The sequence below is a fragment of the Coregonus clupeaformis genome, unplaced genomic scaffold (assembly GCF_020615455.1).
Source record: "Coregonus clupeaformis isolate EN_2021a unplaced genomic scaffold, ASM2061545v1 scaf0006, whole genome shotgun sequence".
NCBI classification, from domain to species: Eukaryota; Metazoa; Chordata; class Actinopteri; order Salmoniformes; family Salmonidae; genus Coregonus; species Coregonus clupeaformis.
The window spans coordinates 947501-967191 of record NW_025533461.1 but is presented as its reverse complement, the minus strand read 5'-3'; the positions used below and the strand labels follow the sequence as shown (position 1 = coordinate 967191).

Below are 19691 nucleotides of genomic sequence, written 5' to 3'. Positions count from 1 at the left end.
CATAAACAAATCTCACAAGTATCAGACACCACAAACTCCCAGCTACTATCTAATCAACGCAACATTAACATTTTCCCACCCCTGGTTAAACACTATTGGCCTAAAAAGGCAAAACCTAACACAACATCTGCCAATTAATTTCCAGCAATATTGCCCTCTCTTTATCTGTGTGGTGCGCGCATTTGTCTATCACTCCGTGTGTAGCCAGTTGATGTGATAACCGTCTTGTTGGTTGACAGAAATACTTTCCCCAAAACCTTTTCAAACATTTAATGTTAACTGCAAAGTAGGTTTACCTGGCAGAAGTAAATAAAGAGTAAGTACAGTTGAAGTCGGAAGTTTACATACACTTAGATTGGAGTCATTAAAACTAATTTTTCAACGACATTTCTTGTTAACAAACTATAGTTTTGGCAAGTCGGTTAGGATATCTACTTTGTGCATGACACAAGTAATATTTCCAACAATTGTTTACAGATAATTTCACTTATAATTCACTGTATCACAATTCCAGTGGGTCAGAAGTTTACATACACTAAGTTGACTGTGCCTTTAAACATCTTGGAAAATTCCAGAAAATGATGTCATGGCTTTAGAAGCTTCTGATAGGCTAATTGACATCATTTGAGTCAATTGGAGGTGTACCTGTGGATGTATTTCAAGGCCTACCTTCAAACTCAGTGCCTCTTTGCTTGACATCATGGGAAAATCAAAATAAATCAGCCAAGATCTCAGAAAAAACATTCTAGACCTCCACAAGTCTGGTTCATCCTTGGGAGCAATTTCCAAACGCCTGAAGGAACCACGTTCATCTGTACAAACAATAGTACGCAAGTATAAACACCATTGGACCACGCAGCCGTCATACCGCTCAGGAAGGAGACGCGTTCTGTCTCCTAGAAATTAATGTACTTTGGTGCAAAAAGTGCAAATCAATCCCAGAACAACAGCAAAGGACCTTGTGAAGATGCTGGAGGAAACAGGTACAAAAGTATCTATATTCACAGTACAACAAGTCCTATATCGACATAACCTGAAAGGCCGCTCAGCAAAGAAGAAGCCACTGCTCCAAAACCACCATAAAAAAGCCAGACTACGGTTTGCAACTGCATATGGGGACAAAGATCGTAGTTTTTGGAGAAATGTCCTCTGGTCTGATGAAACAAAAATAGAACTGTTTGGCCATAATGACCATCGTTATGTTTGGAAGAAAAAGGGGATACCTTGCAAGCCGAAGAACACCATCCCAACTGTGAAGCACGGGGGTGGCAGCATCATGCTGTGTGGGTGCTTTGCTGCAGGAGGGACAGGTGCACTTCACAAAATAGATGGCATTATGTGGATATATTGAAGCAACATCTCAGGAAATCCCTCCCTAGCTAGATGCACAATTAAAGGGTCAGAAGCACAATTAAAGGGTCAGAAGCACAATTAAAGGGGAATTACACCACAAAATAAAACAGTAATTTTTTTCTTCCAGACCAAAAAAAAGAGAAGGTATTCTGATGTGATATAAGCATTTACATGGACTCATAACTTCCAATTTCGTTGTTTCTCTATGAAGAATTGTAATTTTGAGAGTGAAAAACAAAAATCTAAAACTAGGAAAAATGTAACTAAGAAAACATAATTTGGTGAAAACAATTACAGATTGTATAGGGCCCCCCTTAGAGTCGTTTAATAACCATTACTTTACCTTGTATATTCACAGAACACATAGTGCACTACTTTCTCTTATACACTAAGGACCCGGGGAAGAGTTGCAGGGGAGAGGAGAAGAATGGGCCTATTTGAAAAAATTAGTTGCTCACAACATGTAATCAAAAGAAAAAAGTAGCTCTCATGCAAGAAAAAGGTTGGAGACCCCTGATCTAGGGGGACGAGGACTTTCTCCCCACTAACAGACACCAGAGTCTGATCTAGGGGGACGAGGACTTTCTCCCCACTAACAGACACCGGAGTCTGATCTAGGGGGACGAGTACTTTCTCCCCACTAACAGACACCGGAGTCTGATCTAGGGGGACGAGTACTTTCTCCCCACTAACAGACACCGGAGTCTGATCTAGGGGGACGAGTACTTTCTCCCCACTAACAGACACCGAGTCTGATCTAGGGGACGAGTACTTTCTCCCCACTAACAGACACCGGAGTCTGATCTAGGGGGACGAGTACTTTCTCCCCACTAACAGACACCGGAGTCTGATCTAGGGGGACGAGGACTTTCTCCCCACTAACAGACACCGGAGTCGGAGCCGAATCTCGAAGCCGTCGTGTGATTGAAAAGTAATACTTCAGGCTGAAGAGCGAAACATTTAGGAAGTGTACGCGAGCCCGAGTATTATAGCCAGGAAGGCGGGGCTTCTGAGGGCAGGCTCGGCATCCATTGGGCGTGATTGCAGTTTGCTTCAGGTGAGTAGGATTGGTCGTTGACTCCCCATAGTATGTAATACAGAGTGACCGACTGAAAGGGAACCATGCATTTTCAGTAAGTGAGAAAACCTTGCAAGCGTCTCCTCCCAAAATATAAATATTATACCTTGCTTAGAGCCTTGGAAATAAAATCTTAGACGATATATACTTTCAGGAACTGTCGTCTTTGTGTTGTGTACATTCCTCTCTCATGCGGTCTATGCGATCTGTGTGTATCTAACCTAAAGTAACAGGTTTAAAAGTGTATCCGTCCAGAGATCTGTATAACATGATGAGATGCTCATGTCTATGCCTTAACAATGGGAGTCGTTGTCCCAAAAGCTTAGGTCCAAAATAAACCTACAGAAACACAATGGGATTATTTTGGACAGATTTTGGCAAGACTGAAACCTCTTGCTTCGTCTGTTCTTCTCTGATCCGTCTCTGGGCAGGGAAAAAACAGGTGCAATGGATTATGGTCATTGTAGTTAATTACCACGTTTCTGCGCTGAACTAAGTTGAATTTGCTTAATAAAAACTCAGTTCATCCAGCGTCCCACAGAGTTCTTGACTTGATTTCCCCGATTTCTGTCGTGAATTATTTGCTTTCTCTTTCCCTTTTATTATTTTTTATTTTTTATATAACCTTTATTTAACTAGGCAAGTCACTTAAGAACACATTTTTATTTACAATGACAGTCTACACCGGCCAAACCCGGACGACGCTGTGCCAATTATGCGCCGCCCTATGGGACTCCCAATCACGGCCGGTTGTGATACAGCCTGGAATCAAACCAGGGGGTCTGTAGTGACGCCTCAAGCACTGAGATGCAGCGCCTTAGACCGCTGCGCCACTCGGGAGCAGCGGTCCCGACATAATTAATTAGATGCATTAGTAATACATCCCCAACAGTTTACCCACCTTTAGTTCCCCAACAGTTTACCCACCTTTAGTTCCCCAACAGTTTACCCACCTTTAGTTCCCCAACAGTTTACCCACCTTTTGTTCCTCAACAGTTTACCCACCTTTTGTTGAAGAATGCATTAAAATTATAGGAAGCGTTACTTTTTTCACTGCGACCGGCGATCAGAATTTACCAACACATATTTTTTTACCAGTACATCAAGACATGTCAAGTGTCTGTAGGTCCAGTTCCGGTCCCCTGTGGTTCATGAGCTAGTGGTCCTGGAGGGCTCGTTAACATAGAGGTCATCAATCAATGAACTGGGGATGTAGGGACTAGATATTACAGCTGGAAACCCCAGGAGCATCAAATGGACCAACATTACAGCTGGAAACCCCAGGAGCATCAAATGGACCAACAGTACAGCTGGAAACCCCAGTAGCATCAAATGGACCAACAGTACAGCTGGAAACCCCAGTAGCATCAAATGGACCAACATTACAGCTGGAAACCCCAGTAGCATCAAATGGACCAACAGTACAGCTGGAAACCCCAGGAGCATCAAATGGACCAACAGTACAGAACTGGCCATGGTCCTGAATTTCTGAGCTTGGAGATTACCCCTCTCCTCTCTTCTACTCTCCTCTTCCTCCTCTGGCTACCCTGTATTGACCCTTTCTTGCACGGACTCTATGCACAAACACTGGACTCTACCCACACACTGGACTCTACCCACACACTGGACTCTACCCAAACACTCATACACACTCACACTGACACCCCAACTAGGAGTTCAGGGCATTTTTTTTTCTCCAGTCCCACAAAAAAAGAAACGCATCAAAGCCCCTATTCAAGGTTCTCACTGTCACTCTGAAAATGTGTTCCAGTGTCGGCCTGTCAGCTGAAAATCTTTGCCGTTGTTTGTGTAGGCTAGCAGCCCCTCCCGCCGAACCATGTGTAGTCTCCTGTAGCTACTGACGTTACAGGCGTAATTCAGAAATTAGGGAGATACCTCCCGAATGGCGCAGTGGTTCAAATCCAGGCTCTGTCGTAGCCGGCCGCGACCGGGAGACCCATGGGGTGGCGCACAATTGGTCCAGGGTAGGGGAGGGAATGGCCGGCAGGGATGTAGCTCAGTTGGTAGAGCATGGCGTTTGCAATGCCAGGGTTGTGGGTTCGATTCCCACAGGGGGCCAGTATGAAATTTTTTTATAAATAAAATAATGTATGCACTAACTGTAAGTCGCTCTGGATAAGAGCGTCTGCTAAATGATTTTAAAAATATATACATTTTTTTTAACCACAAAACAATGGATTTACTTGTTCAATGCTAGTTAAGGATACTATAGTTATCACGTTTCACATTGGAACTAGTAAAAAGTAAGCTGTGTTTTTATTTTAATACCGGTGCCGCTCTGCACGCTCTGGTCTAGCTTTAGAAAACTCACTACACACACACACACACACACACACACACACACACACACACACACACACACATAATGTAATGTAATGGAACTGAGAGTCATGGTCAACGGCTAGCTCTGGTCCAACGTTAGTGAAGCCAACTCTCTGAAGTTCGAAGACATTCAAAGTTCCTCCATAGAAGCCGCTCCTCCGTAGGTATAAATCTGTGGGTCTAATTCAGATAATGCACGTCATAACAACAAGATGCCCAGTGCTTCAGTCGCATGTCGCACCCTACACTAAACCCGTCTGTCCAATGCATGTACATAGTTTGCTCGCTCCATAGAAAGCTGCTCTATCCATTTGTGAAGTAATTTAATGTTGAGCTAAATGTAAGAAAACGAATATTTCAGATGTTTAAAAAGGAACAGAAAGGAACGATATGAAACAATTTCAGTTCCAACCCTTGAACACACACACACGCACTACACACTACACACACTACACACTACACACACTACACACACTACACACACTACACACTACACACACTACACACACTACACACACGTAACACGCCCACACACACTACATACGCCCACACACACGTAACACACGCACACATGCACACTGACGCCAAACACTCTCACACACACACACACATTTACACATCCTGTTGCCTTGTCACTTTACCCCTACCTACAGCAAATGTACATAGCTACCTCAATTACCTCGTACCCCTGCACATCCACTCAGTACTGGTACTCCCAGTATATAGACATGTAACTACATCAGTACTGGTACTCCCTGTATATAGACATGTTAATTTTACCCATTATTGTTATTCGTTATTCACTGTGTATTTATTCCTCATCACTATTTCTATTTATTGCATTATTGGACCTGTAAACCTTTCACTGTTAGTATACACATGTTGTTTACCTCTCCTCTGCTCTCCTCTCCTCTCCTCTCCTCTCCTCTCCTCTCCTCTCCTCTCCTCTCCTCTCCTCTCCTCTCCTCTCCTCTCCTCTCCTCTCCTCTCCTCTCCTCTCCTCTCCTCTCCTCGTCCTCTCCTCGTCCTCTCCTCATGTCCTCTCCTCTCCTCTCCTCTCCCTCTCCTCTCCTCTCCCTCTCCTCTCCCTCTCCTCTCCTCTCCCTCTCCTCTCCTCTCCTCTCCCTCTCCTCTCCTCTCCTCTCCTCTCCTCATGTCCTCTCCTCTCCCTCTCCTCATCTCCTCTCCCTCTCCTCTCCTCTCCTCTCCCTCTCCCTCTCCCTCTCCTCTCCTCCTCTCCCTCTCCTCTCCTCTCCTCTCCCTCTCCTCTCCTCTCCTCTCTCCTCTCCCTCTCCCTCTCCTCTCCTCCTCCTCTCCCTCTCCTCTCTCCTCTCCTCTCCTCTCCCTCTCCTCTCCTCTCCTCTCCTCTCCCTCTCCTCTCTCTGCTATACAGCAGACAGCATCCCTGCTGTTAATTCAGCCAGGCAGCTCCTTAGACGGCTGTACTGTAGTCGTGACTGTCATTGGCGGCTGAGAACCACCCAGCGGCAGCTCGGACCTGCTCACCACACTGCACATAAATCACAGGGAGACAGAAGGCGATGAATCAGCCGTCATACTTCACACTGTGCCTACAAAACACACTCTATGCCACCACACTCTTCAAGACCTGTCAGCATTAGTCCAGGCCACATGCAGGGGCCTGCCTCTCTCTCTCTCTCTCTCTCTCTCTCTCTCTCTCTCTCTCTCTCTCTCTCTCTCTCTCTCTCTCTCTCTCTCTCTCTCTCTCTCTCTCTCTCTCTCTCTCTCTCTCTCTCTCTCTCTCTCTCTCTCTCTCTCTCTCTCTCTCTCTCTCTCTCTCTAGGACTTGTTCATCCTTTCTTTTCTCTATGGGTGCTGACACGCTCTGATCATGTCTGAGAAAGATGCTCTGGTTATAGAGAGAGAAGGAAGGGCTAAGGGTGGTAGGTAGTTTACCAGTGGGTAAATTACCACTGCATAGTTAGCTAGCATGATTCTATATTACAGCATGTGTGTGCATTTGCGGTCTTCTGTTTAAATTTTAAATAGTATGTCCTAAAGCCTAAAATAGCTTGTGTGCTAATATAATATATACTGCAGAGTGTTGCAGATACTAGAGCTGCTTCTCTTTCTGTGGCCTTTCACTATGACCTCATCCAGACAGCAGAGAGTCTTTGTTTCTATAGTGCATTACTTTTCACCAGGGTCTTGACCGTAACCGACTTCAGTGGGCAAATGCTCACCTTCGTGGCCATTGGCACGCTGGAGAAGTGTGCTCTTCACGGATGATTCCGGTTGATGGCAGAGTGGCTTCATGTTGGCGAGTGGTTTGCTAATGTCAACGTTGTAAACAAAGTGCCCCATGGTGGCGGTGGGGTTATGGTATGGGCAGGCATAAGCTATGGACAACGAACACAAATGCAATTTATCGATGGCAATTTGAATGCACAGAGATACCGTGACAAGATCCTGAGGCCCATTGTCGTGCCATTCATCTGCCGACCATCACCTCATGTTTCAGCATGATAATGCACGGCCCCATGTCGCAAGGATCTGTACGCAATTTCTAGAAGCTGAACTCCCTTTTCAACCATGACTGCATGGCCACACACATCTCCAACTCAATCATCAAGTTTGCAGACAACACAACAATTATGCGACAGTGTATTGCTATGTGCAGTTTCAAACCGTAGTCTGGCTTTTTTCTGGCGGTTTTGGAGCAGTGGCTTCTTCCTTGCTGAGCAGCCTTTCAGGTTATGTCGATATAGGACTCGTTTTACTGTGGATATAGATACTTTTGTACCTGTTTCCTCCAGCATCTTCAAAAGGTCCTTTGCTGTTGTTCTGGGATTGATTTGCACTTTTCGCACCAAAGCACGTTCATCTCTAGGAGACAGAACGCGTCTCCTTCCTGAGCGGTATGACGGCTGCGTGGTCCCATGGTGTATATACTTGCGTACTATTGTTTGTACAGAAGAACACGGTACCTTCAGGCGTTTGGAAATTGCTCCCAAGGATGAACCAGACTTGTGGAGGTCTAAAAATGTGTTTCTGAGGTCGTGGCTGATTTATTTTGATTTTCCCATGATGTCAAGCAAAGAGGCACTGAGTTTGAAGGTAGGCCTTGAAATATATCCATAGGTACACCTTCAATTGACTCAAATTATGTCAATTAGCCTATCAGAAGCTTTTAAAGCCATGACATCCTTTTCTGGAATTGTCCAAGCTGTTTAAAGGCACAGTCAATTTAGTGTAAAAAGTATTTGATCCCCTGCTGATTTTGTACGTTTGCCCACTGACAAAGACATGATCAGTCTATAATAACAACAAAACAATCCAGAATAACGCATGTCAAAAATGTTATAAATTGATTTGCATTTTAATGTGGGAAATAAGTATTTGACCCCTCTGCAAAACATGACTTAGTACTTGGTGGCAACACCATTGTTGGCAATCAAAGAGGTCAGATGTTTCTTGTAGTTGGCCACCAGGTTTGCAAACATCTCAGGAGGGATTTTGTTCCACTCCTCTTTACAGATCTTCTCCAAGTCATTAAGGTTTCGAGGCTGACGTTTGGCAACTCGAACCTTCAGCTACCTCCACAGATTTTCGATGGAATTAAGGTCTGGAGACTGGCTAGGCCACTCCAGGACCTTGATGTGCTTCTTCTTGAGCCACTCCTTTGTTGCCTTGGCCGTGTGTTTTGGGTCATTGTCATGCTGGAATACCCATCCACGACCCATTTTCAATGCCCTGGCTGAGAAAGGATGTTCTCACCCAAGATTTGACGGTACATGGCCCCGTCCATCATCCTTTTGATGCAGTAAAGTTGTCCTGTCCCCTTAGCAGAAAAACACCCCCAAAGCATAATGTTTCCACCTCCATGTTTGACGGTGGGGATGGTGTTCTTGGGGTCATAGGTTGCATTCCTCCTCCTCCAAACACGGCGAGTTGAGTTGATGCCAAAGAGCTCGATTTTGGTCTCATCTGACCACAACACTTTCACCCAGTTCTCCTCTGAATCATTCAGATGTTCATTGGCAAACTTCAGACGGCCCTGTATATGTGCTTTCTTGAGCAGGGGGACCTTGCGGGCGCTGCAGGATTTCAGTCCTTCACGGCGTAGTGTGTTACCAATTGTTTTCTTGGTGACTATGGTCCCAGCTGCATTGAGATCATTGACAAGATCCTCCCGTGTAGTTCTGGGCTGATTCCTCACCGTTCTCATGATCATTGCAACTCCACGAGTTGAGATCTTGCATGGAGCCCCAGGCCGAGGGAGATTGACAGTTATTTTGTGTTTCTTCCATTTGCGAATAATCGCACCAACTGTTGTCACCTTCTCCCCAAGCTGCTTGGCGATGGTCTTGTAGCCCCTTCCAGCCTTGTGTAGGTCTACAATCTTGTCCATGACATCCTTGGAGAGCTCTTTGGTCTTGGCCATGATGGAGAATTTGGAATCTGATTGATTGATTGCTTCTGTGGACAGGTGTCTTTTATACAGGTAACAAACTGAGATTAAGAGCACTCCCTTTAAGAGTGTTCTCCTAATCTCAGCCCGTTACCTGTATAAAATATACCTGGGAACCAGATATCTTTCTGATTGAGAGGCGGTCAAATACTTATTTCCCTCATTAAAATGCAAATCAATTTATAACATTTTTGACATGCGTTTTTCTGGATTCTTTTGTTGTTATTCTGTCTCTCACTGTTCATATAAACCTACCATTAAAATTATAGACTGATCATTTCTTTGTCAGTGGGCAAACGTACAAAACCAGCAGGGGATCAAATACTTTTTTACTCACTGTATGTAAACTTCTGACCCAATGTAATTGTGATACAGTGAATTATAAGTGAAATAATCTCTGTAAACAATTGTTGGAAAGATTACTTGTGTCATGCACAAGTAGATGTCCTAACCGACTTGCCAAAAACTATAGTTTGTTAACAAGACATTTGTGGAGTGGTTGAAAAACGAGTTTGAATGACTCCTACCTAAGTGTATGTAAACTTCCGACTTCATATGTATATACTGTATTCTAGTCAAGGCTCATCTTATATAACTACTGCTGTACACACCTTTTCTATCCATAATCGTAGCCGTCTATTTACCACCACTAAGACCGCACTCAACGAGCTGTATAAGGCCATAAATCAACAGGAAAACACTCATCCAGAGGCGGTGCTCCTAGTGGCCGGGGACATTAATGCAGGGAAACTTACATCCGTTTTACCTCATTTCTACCAGCATGTTAAATGTGCAACCAGAGGGAAAAAAACTCTAGACCACCTTTACTCTACACACAGAGATCCATAAAAAGCTCTCCCTCGCTCTCAATTTGGCAAATCTGACCATCATTCTATCCTCCTGATTCCTGCTTACAAGCAAAAACTAAAGCAGGAGGTACCAGTGACTCGCTCAATACAGAATTAGTCAGATGACGTGGATGCTAAGCTACAGGCCTGTTTTGCTATCATAGACTGGAATATGTTCCAATGGCATTGATGAGTATGCCACCTCTATCACCGGCTTCATCAATAAGTACATCGATGATATCATCCTCACAGTGACCATGCATACATACCCCATCCAGAAGCCATGGATTACAGGCAACATCGGCACTGAGCTAAAGGCTAGAGCTGCCGCTTTCAAGGAGTGGGACACTAATCCGGACGCTTATAAGAAATCCCGCTATGCCCTCCGACGAACCATCAAACAGGCAAAGAGTCAATACAGGACTAAGATTAAATCCTACTACACCGGCTCCGACGCTCGTCGGATGTGGCAGGGCTTGCAAACTATTACGGACTACAAAGGGAAACCCAGCCGCGAGCTGCCCAGTGACGCGAGCCTACCAGACGAGCTAAATGCCTTTTATGCTCGCTTCGAGGCAAGCAACCCTGAAGCATGCATGAGAGCACCAGCTGTTCCGGACGACTGTGTGATAACGCTCTCCGTAGCCGATGTGAGCAAGACCTTTAAACAGGGTTAGCTATAGGATTAGGGAAAATAGGATTTTGAATGTGAATCAATTGTTTGGTCCCCACAACGATAGTAAAATAACTGTATGTGTGTGTGTGTGTTTTTGTGTGTGTTTGTGTGTGTTTGTGTGTGTGTGTGTGTGTGTGTGTGTGTGTGTGTGTGTGTGTGTGTGTGTGTGTGTGTGTGTAGTGTAGTGTAGTTGTCGAGGGGATATAGGTATCTAGGCTGGGATATAGGTATCTAGGCTGGGACGTACGACACAGTCTGAAGGACATAGTCTGTTTGATGTAGGATGTGTTCTCCGGTGAGATGTGGAAAGCCATCAACCAGAAATAGAAAAGGAGAGCAGAGGAGGGAGGGAGGAGGGATGGAGCGATAGAGAGAGAGAGAGAGAGAGAGAGAGAGAGAGAGAGAGAGAGAGAGAGAGAGAGAGAGGGAGAGAGAGGGAGATGTGAGGAGGGACGGGAACAGACAGTGAAATAAGAGACAAAGGGAGATAAGGATGGAGAGAGCTGAGGAGGAAAGGAGGGAGGGTGTTGTGAATAGACAGGATGTCAGACGGTGAGGGAACAGAGGAGGAAATGAGAGAGGGAGGGAGCGAGAGAGAGAGAGAGAGAGGGAGGGAAGGAGGATGACAGACGGTGAGGGAACAGAGGAGGAATTGAGAGAGGGAGAAAGAGGGAGGGAGGGAGGGAGGGAGGGAGGGAGGAGGGAGGAAGGAAGGAAGGAAGGAAGGAAGGAAGGAAGGAAGGAAGGAAGGAAGGAAGGAAGGAAGGAAGGAAGGAAGGAAGGAAGGAAGGAAGGAAGGAAGGAAGGAAGGAAGGAAGGAAGGAAGGAAGGAAGGGACTCCGACTACAAACTACATCTAGTGACTCCTACTACTAATTACCTCTAGTGACTCATATCTTTTACGAATGACTTCTGATAATTTCAGAGTGTACCAGGCATTCAATCTACCTTTAACCCTTTTAGTTTTTTGAAGGGAGCATGATTATCTACAATAGTATTGAAGACATCTGCAAAAACGCTCAAAGCTAAATCAGGTTCAGGGATAGCTGAAATACAATCAAGTTCACTAAAATAAAGATCATGTAAAAAGCCTGTTAACTGAAGTTTTTAAAGTTCCTCTTTGTGACGACACGAGGCTTAGATGTTTGTATTCTCACGTCTCTATCACAAACAACTGGGCAACGGTCACTCATGTATTGGGTGAAAACACCTGTAGAAACATATTTCTCTGGTGTATTCGATAAGATAACATCAATCAGAGTTGACTTTATAGGATCTTTATGGTTGGGCTGTGTAGGCTTAGTCACAAAGCTGGGTTAGGTTTAGATCATTACACATGACTTTTAGATTGTCTGAAACCTGCTTTTCCCAATCTTAATTTTGGTCACCCAGGATAATAACTTACGATTTAATAAAAAAAAGACAACAAACTATTTAACTAGGGCGGACGGTAGACCCCTATAACAGTTATGGATACATTTTTCCCCAGACAAAGGCTTAAAGATAGAAGCTCAATTTTTTGGCCAAGGGAAATAGATTTCAGTCATGAGACAGCAAAAATTATTACCAGATTTTCGATTACTATGTTACGTCTAGTCTATGAGACTGAAGCACTACAAGGGTTATACAGCATCTGTGGTTATCTTAAGTGGGACTAGGGTGGTGCTATCTTGAACCTAAAAGGGTTATTCGGCTGTCCAGATATGAAAAGCCTTTGAAGAACCCTTTTTGGTTCCAAGTAGAACCCTTTTTGGGCTCCATCTAGATCCCTTTCCAAAGAGAGAGCTACACAGAACTCAAAAGGGTTCTACCTGGAACCAAAAAGGGTTCTATCTGGAACCAAAAATGGTTCTCCTATGTGGACAGCCAAAGAACTCTTCTGGAACCCTTTTTTTCTAAGTGGTGGGGTGAGCTGGGCTGGGGTGAACTGGGCTGGGGTGATCTGGGCTGGGGTGATCTGGGCTGGGGTGATCTGGGCTGGGGTGATCTGGGCTGGGGTGAACTGGGCTGGGGTGAACTGGGCTGGGGTGAACTGGGCTGGGGTGAACTGGGCTGGGGTGAACTGCTCTGGGGTGATCTGGGCTGGGGTGAACTGGGCTGGGGTGAACTGGGCTGGGGTGAACTGGGCTGGGGTGAACTGGGCTGGGGTGATCTGGGCTGGGGTGAACTGGGCTGGGGTGAACTGGGCTGGGGTGAACTGGGCTGGGGTGAACTGGGCTGGGGTAAGCTGGGCTGGGGTGAACTGGGCTGGGGTGAACTGGGCTGGGGTGAACTGGGCTGGGGTGATCTGGGCTGGGGTGAACTGGGCTGGGGTGAACTGGGCTGGGGTGAACGGGGCTGGGGTGATCTGGGCTGGGGTGAACTGGGCTGGGGTGAACTGGGCTGGGGTGAACTGGGCTGGGGTGAACTGGGCTGGGGTGAACTGGGCTGGGGTGAACTGGGCTGGGGTGATCTGGGCTGGGGTGAACTGGGGGGCAGACCTACTAGGTCTCAGTACAGTACTAAGGCATGCACTAGGGAAAGCAGTCAGGACCCAATTGTGACCATGCTAGCATGTTGACAGATTGGTTGACATGTCAGGAGAATAACCCAGATCATATTTCTGAAGTCACAACATATGCTCCATGGAATTACGTCACCACCTCATACAGGGCCGCTAATCACAAACAAACACACACACAAACATGCGAGTAACCACACACATGCACATACACAGGTACACACGTACGCACACGAACACACACACACACACACACACACACACGAACACGAACACACGCACGCACGTACGCACGCACGCACGCACGCACGCACGCCTACGCACGCACGCACGCACACACACACACACACACACACACACACACACACACACACACACACACACACACACACACACACACACACACACACACACACACACACACACACACACACACACACACACACACACACACACACACACACACACACACACACACACACACACACACACACACACACACACACAAACATGCGAGTAACCACACACATGCACATACACAGGTACACACGTACGCACACGAACACACACACACACACACACACACACACACACGAACACACACACACACACACACACACACACAAACACACGAACACACGAACACACGAACACACACACACGCACGCACGCACACACACACACACACACACACACACACACACACACACACACACACACACAAACATGCGAGTAACCACACACATGCACATACACAGGTACACACGTACGCACACGAACACACACACACACACACACACACACACACACACACACACACACACACACACACACACACACACACACACACACACGAACATGAACACACACACACACACACACACACACACAGATGACTACAGTACAGTACTCATGTGAATTTCCCCAGATTTCCAGTACCTTCTAAATCATTATTAAACAACAATAACACTATCACAGCACAATAACAACTGTCTATTTAGCGTCTATCACCGGTGGTGTTGCTGAGAGCTGGAGTACGTGACAACATGCTCTATTATGACAAGATGGCGGCGACAGAGAAGGGAGACATCTTACGAGTTCCAACCCAGCTTTGCTATATAGTGCCTTTTATCGTGTTTACCGTTACTTTTTTTTGGTACAGAACGTTCATACTATTATCACATATGACTGCCAAGCACTTCTGGACATAAGATCGACAGTTACTAACCTCGATTTTGACTTCAAATACGACTTCAAAATACGACTCAGCTGTTCCACTGTTCATACCGGACCCTATTCCTTTGATCCATGGGCCAAAAAGCCACAGGCGTAAACGCGGGAGACGAGGTGGAGTCCTGATGAAATTGATGCGAAGAGAAAACTGTTGTGGTGCGCCCCTCCATTCTATTGGCAAATGTCCAGTCACTCGAGAATAAGATGGATGAGCTTCGTTCGAGAGTCTCCTATCATAGAGACTTGAAAAGCTGCAATATATTATATGTCTTACTGAAACGTGGCTGGATGATGACGCAATGCACGTAGTACTTGGTGGATTCTCCATGCAGCGGCAGGATCGGACGGCAGCTTCGGGGGAACTCGGAAGGTGGCGTAGTTTGTTTTTTCATAAATAACAACTGGCGTGCTGCTTCAAGTGTGAAGGAAATCTCAAGCTTTTGCTCACCTGATATAGAATACCTCATGATAAGCTGCAGACCCATTTATCTAACAAGAGAGCTTTCATCTGTAATTATCACAGCTGTCTACATCCCTCCACAGGCCAACACCACTCTGGCACTCAACAAACCGTATGGGGCCATAAACAAACATGAAACTGCTCACCCAGAGGCAGCGTTTCTGGTGGGCAGTGAGACTTAAAACCGTCCTACCTCACTTCTACCAACATGTCTCCTGCGCCACTAGGGGCGCTAAAACTCTACACTTTTATTCTACCCACAGAAACGCATACAAGGCACTGCTTCGTCCTCCCTTCGGGAAATCTGACCATGACTCCATTCTCCTGCCTCCTGTTTACAAAAAAAAGCTCAAACAGGAAGTACCAGTGATGCGCTCGATACGGAAGTGGTCGGACGAAGCAGACGCGAGGCTACAAGACTATTTTGCTAGTACAGACTAGGAAATGTTCCGGGATTCATCTGGTAACATTGAGGAGTTCACCACGACAGTCACGCGCTTCATCAATAAGTGCATAGACGATGTCGTCCCCACAGTGACTATAAGAACGTATCCAAACCAAAAACCATGGATTACAGGCGATAGCCGTGCTGGGCTAAAGGCTACGGACATAGACGCGTACAAGAAATCCCACTACGACCTCCAACAAGACATCAAAAATACAAAAGGACACTGTAGGAAGAAGGTGGAATCCTATTAGACCGGCTCCGACGCTCGTCGTATGTGGCAGGGCTCGAAGACATAAACGGATTTCAAAGGGAAACCCAGCCATGAGTTGCCCAGCGATGCAGAACTCCCAAACCAGCTAAATGCCTTTTATGCTCGCTTCAAGGAATATTACACTGTGCCTTGCGTGAAAGCCCCTGTTTTTCCAGATGACTGTGTGATCTCGCTCTCTGTGGCCGGTGTGAGCAAAACGTTTAAACAGGTTAACAATCACAAGGCCACTGGGCCAGACGGAATACCAGGGTGCGTTCTCAAAGCATGTGCAGACCAGCTAGCAGGTGTCTTCAATCTCTCCTTGTCCCAGTCTGTTATCCCAACATGTTTCAAGCTGACCACCATAGTTCCTGTTCCCAGGAGCTCCATGGTAACCTGACTAAATTATTATCGCCCTATATCACATCTGTAATTATGAAGTGTGTTGAAAGGCTGGTCATGACACTCATCAACACCATCATCCCAGACACCCCAGACCCTTCTCCAATTTGCAAAATAACCCGATAGATCCACAGATGACGCAATCTCACTGCCATCTCCCACCTGGACAAGAGGGGAAATAGCCTATGTGAGAATGCTGTTCATAGACTACAGCTCAGCGTTCAACACCATAGTGCCCCTCCAAGCTCATCACCAAGTTAGGGACCCTGGGACTAAACACCTCCCTCTGCAACTGGATCCTGGACTTCCTGACGGGCCGCCCCCAGGTGGTAAGGGTAGGCAACAACACCTCCGCCATGCTGACCCTCAACAAAGGGGCTCCTCAGGAGTGTGTGCTTAGTCCCCTCCTGTACTGCCTATGTAAATACAACCCATATTTCTGTTTAGTTATTTTCCCTTTACATTTCAGTCATTTAGCAGAGGCTCTTGTCCAGAGTGACTGATAGTAGTGAGCTGACACACTTTCTGTACTTTTTTTCATACTGGTCCCCCGTGGGAATCAAACCCACAACCCTGGTGTTGCAAGCGCCATGCTCAACCAACTGAGCTACACGGGACACATCGTTGCTACACTGTATATAGCCATAATATGACATTTGAAATGTCTCTATTCCTTTGGATCTTTTGTGAGTGTAATGTTTACTGTTCATTTCTGATAGTTTATTTCACTTTTGTTTATTATCTATTTCACTTGCTTTGGCAATGTTAACAAAAGTTTCCCATGCCAATAAAGCCCTTTGAATTGAATTGAGAGAGAGAGAGAGAGAGAGAGAGAGAGAGAGAGAGAGAGAGAGAGAGAGAGAGAGAGAGAGAGAGAGACAGAGAGACAGAGAGACAGAGAGACAGAGAGAGACAGAGAGAGACAGAGAGAGACAGAGAGAGACAGAGAGAGAGACAGAGAGAGACAGAGAGAGACAGTGAGAGAGAGAGAGAGAGAGAGAGAGAGAGATGCTAGGCTGAGGAGGAGAGGAGGGGGCTGGCTCTGGAAATGTCTAACGAAAGCAATGTTACTTCATACTAACAGCCTGGCTACACAGACTCCTCGCTCCGGCCAAACGTTACGCAAGGCCACGGACGTTAGTTTCTTCTCCGCAATGAGTTCGGATCTGATTCCTCCCCTATGTTTTCTAGACCGTCTGATTGGTCCCAGAAACCGGTGGGTCGGGCCAGAGCCAGAACACACGTGGCTATAGCAGCGTTTTTTGAAAATGAGTCATTGGCTTTGATACTCTGATTGGTTTAGAGATGATACAATAGCTAATGACTTTGCCTTGTACGACACCCCTCATTTTGACGACACCACTAACGATTTAAAATGATCGCAGTCTCAGACTGAAGTATGTAGCGAACATAGAGTAGTGGGAAATAATTCAGTTTGGGTTGTCAGGCAAGGCGCTAACCACAGCACAGAGGCATTCAGTTTGGGTCGTCAGGCAAGGCGCTAACCACAGCACAGAGGCATTCAGTTTGGGTCGTCAGGCAAGGCGCTAACCACAGCACAGAGGCAGTTCATAAATGTTATTCAAATGCCTGTTTTACGTGCTCATATTCATACACATCATGTTGGTCTACCGGCATAGGATGGTTATATATATATTATATACTGTGGTTTAAGACGTGTTTATGCAACATTATCTTTAGGTTTTTCAAATGCTTTACTGGTAGCTGTGCTTCAGGTGATTCAATCCATGGACCTATCACACCTATTCAAATGCCTGTTTTACGTGCTCATATTCATCACACCTACAGTACTGTCCAGTTATATGGTCATCTGCAGCAAAGAAATATATATATTTCAGAATCGCTCCAAACAGGGCTGCCAGATTAGCTCTTCATTGCTCTATCCGTATGAATATTATCCAAACGCATCAGAATCTCTCATGGCTTCACATTGAAAACAAATAACTATCCAGTCCTCTGATTTTCTTTAGGAATGTTATATATTTTTTTTTTCAGACCAGTTAGTACATACTAGCAACACGCATAACCACGCAAACAGACAGGTAAATTCAGGGCATCTAAGACAACCCAAGCCAAGGACAAATCGCCTTAAACCTACAGTTTTATATAGAGCCATAGCTGAATGGAACTCTTTACCAATCCATATTTCTCAGGCAAAAAGTAAATCCACCTTCAAGAAAAAGATTTTTAAAAAACGTCTAATGCGATAGACCATGTGACAGGAAATAGAAAGCATCAACTGAATGTTAAATGTGTTAACTGTCAGGCGTTTTAATAGTCTGTATTGTCTACTTGTTAAATGTTTGTAAAGTATTCATTTGTAATTGTAATGTCTTATTAATTGGTGTTGGACCCCAGGAAGATTAGCTAACGTTACGGCGTTAGCTAATGGGGATCCTTATAAATATTGCTTATGCTGTCCGGTGTTTTTAGATACACTACTTCAACACACAAGCATTTTTAGTCCTCATTGAAATGACTCGGTGGCAGAGGTGCTTTGTACTCATAGACATTGTGTTGTACTCAGACATTGTGTTGTACTCATAGACATTGTGTTGTACTCATAGACATTGTGTTGTACTCATAGACATTGTGTTGTACTCATAGACATTGTGTTGTAGTCAGACATTGTGTTGTACTCAGACATTGTGTTGTACTCAGACATTGTGTTGTACTCAGACATTGTGTTGTACTCAGACATTGTGTTTTACTCAGACATTGTGTTGTACTCAGACATTGTGTTGTACTCAGACATTGTGTTGTACTCAGACATTGTGTTGTACTCAGACATTGTGTAAGTGACCTAATTGTAATTCATACATATCATGCACTGCATCATATATGATGCTTATATCTGATCGCTTTTATCATACCCTCCAGTGTTATAAAACATGCACCACTTTAAAACATGCTGAGTTTGACATACACACACACCTACCCCCCCCCCCACCCCACACACACACACACAGTCATTAACACACACACACACACAGTCATTAAAACACACACACAGTCATTAACACACACCACACAGTCATTAAAACACACACACACACAGTCATTAAAACACACACATAGAGTGAGAGAGACGGAGGCCGGTGTGAAGTGTAACTCACCTTCTGTGGGTGATGTTTTGAGCCGTTGACAGAGCCCGTCCATGTCCCCATAGTCCTCCTGGATCTTAACCACCGCCTCGCCGCCTCTCAGCTCCATGAGGTCGCGCAGCTCCATGACCGAGACCCCAAAGCCCCCCTCATGGTTACTGCTGCCGTCGTTTCGTTGGTTCTTGGCGTAATAATCGCTGTTCGTCAGGTCGCCCATGGTGACTGACTAGCTGTTCGGTATCGCCACGCACAAACACAACTCTATTAGCTGTGTAGGTTGAGAGATAGAGAGAAATAGGGATTCTCAAAATGAAGAGAGGAAGAGAGAGAAAGAGAGAGAGAGAGAGAGAGAGAGAGAGAGAGAGAGAGAGAGAGAGAGAGAGAGAGAGAGAGAGAGAGAGAGAGAGAGAGAGAGAGAGAGGGGTGAATGCCGCTGGAATGTGCCCAGCGATACCGGCGAAACCAAACGATAGATCTCTAGGTCAGAGAGAGAGAGACAGAGCCGTGATGCTGCAGAGCCCGACCGACAGACAGAGGGAGAAA

General features: G+C 45.6%; 1 protein-coding gene across 6 annotated transcripts in view; it reads right to left on the bottom strand.

Annotated features, from left to right (window-relative positions):
• Positions 1-19483, bottom strand: part of LOC121574694 (plasma membrane calcium-transporting ATPase 2-like) — a 184747-nt gene extending 165264 nt beyond the window's left edge. For all 6 annotated transcript variants that reach the window (XM_045212324.1, XM_041887232.2, XM_045212320.1 and 3 more), the window contains exon 1: positions 19161-19483. In XM_045212324.1, the coding sequence (XP_045068259.1) occupies positions 19161-19365 (205 nt within the window). In that variant the 5' untranslated portion in view covers positions 19366-19483. The remainder of the gene's footprint in view (positions 1-19160) is intronic.
• Positions 19484-19691: the final 208 nt, after the last annotated feature.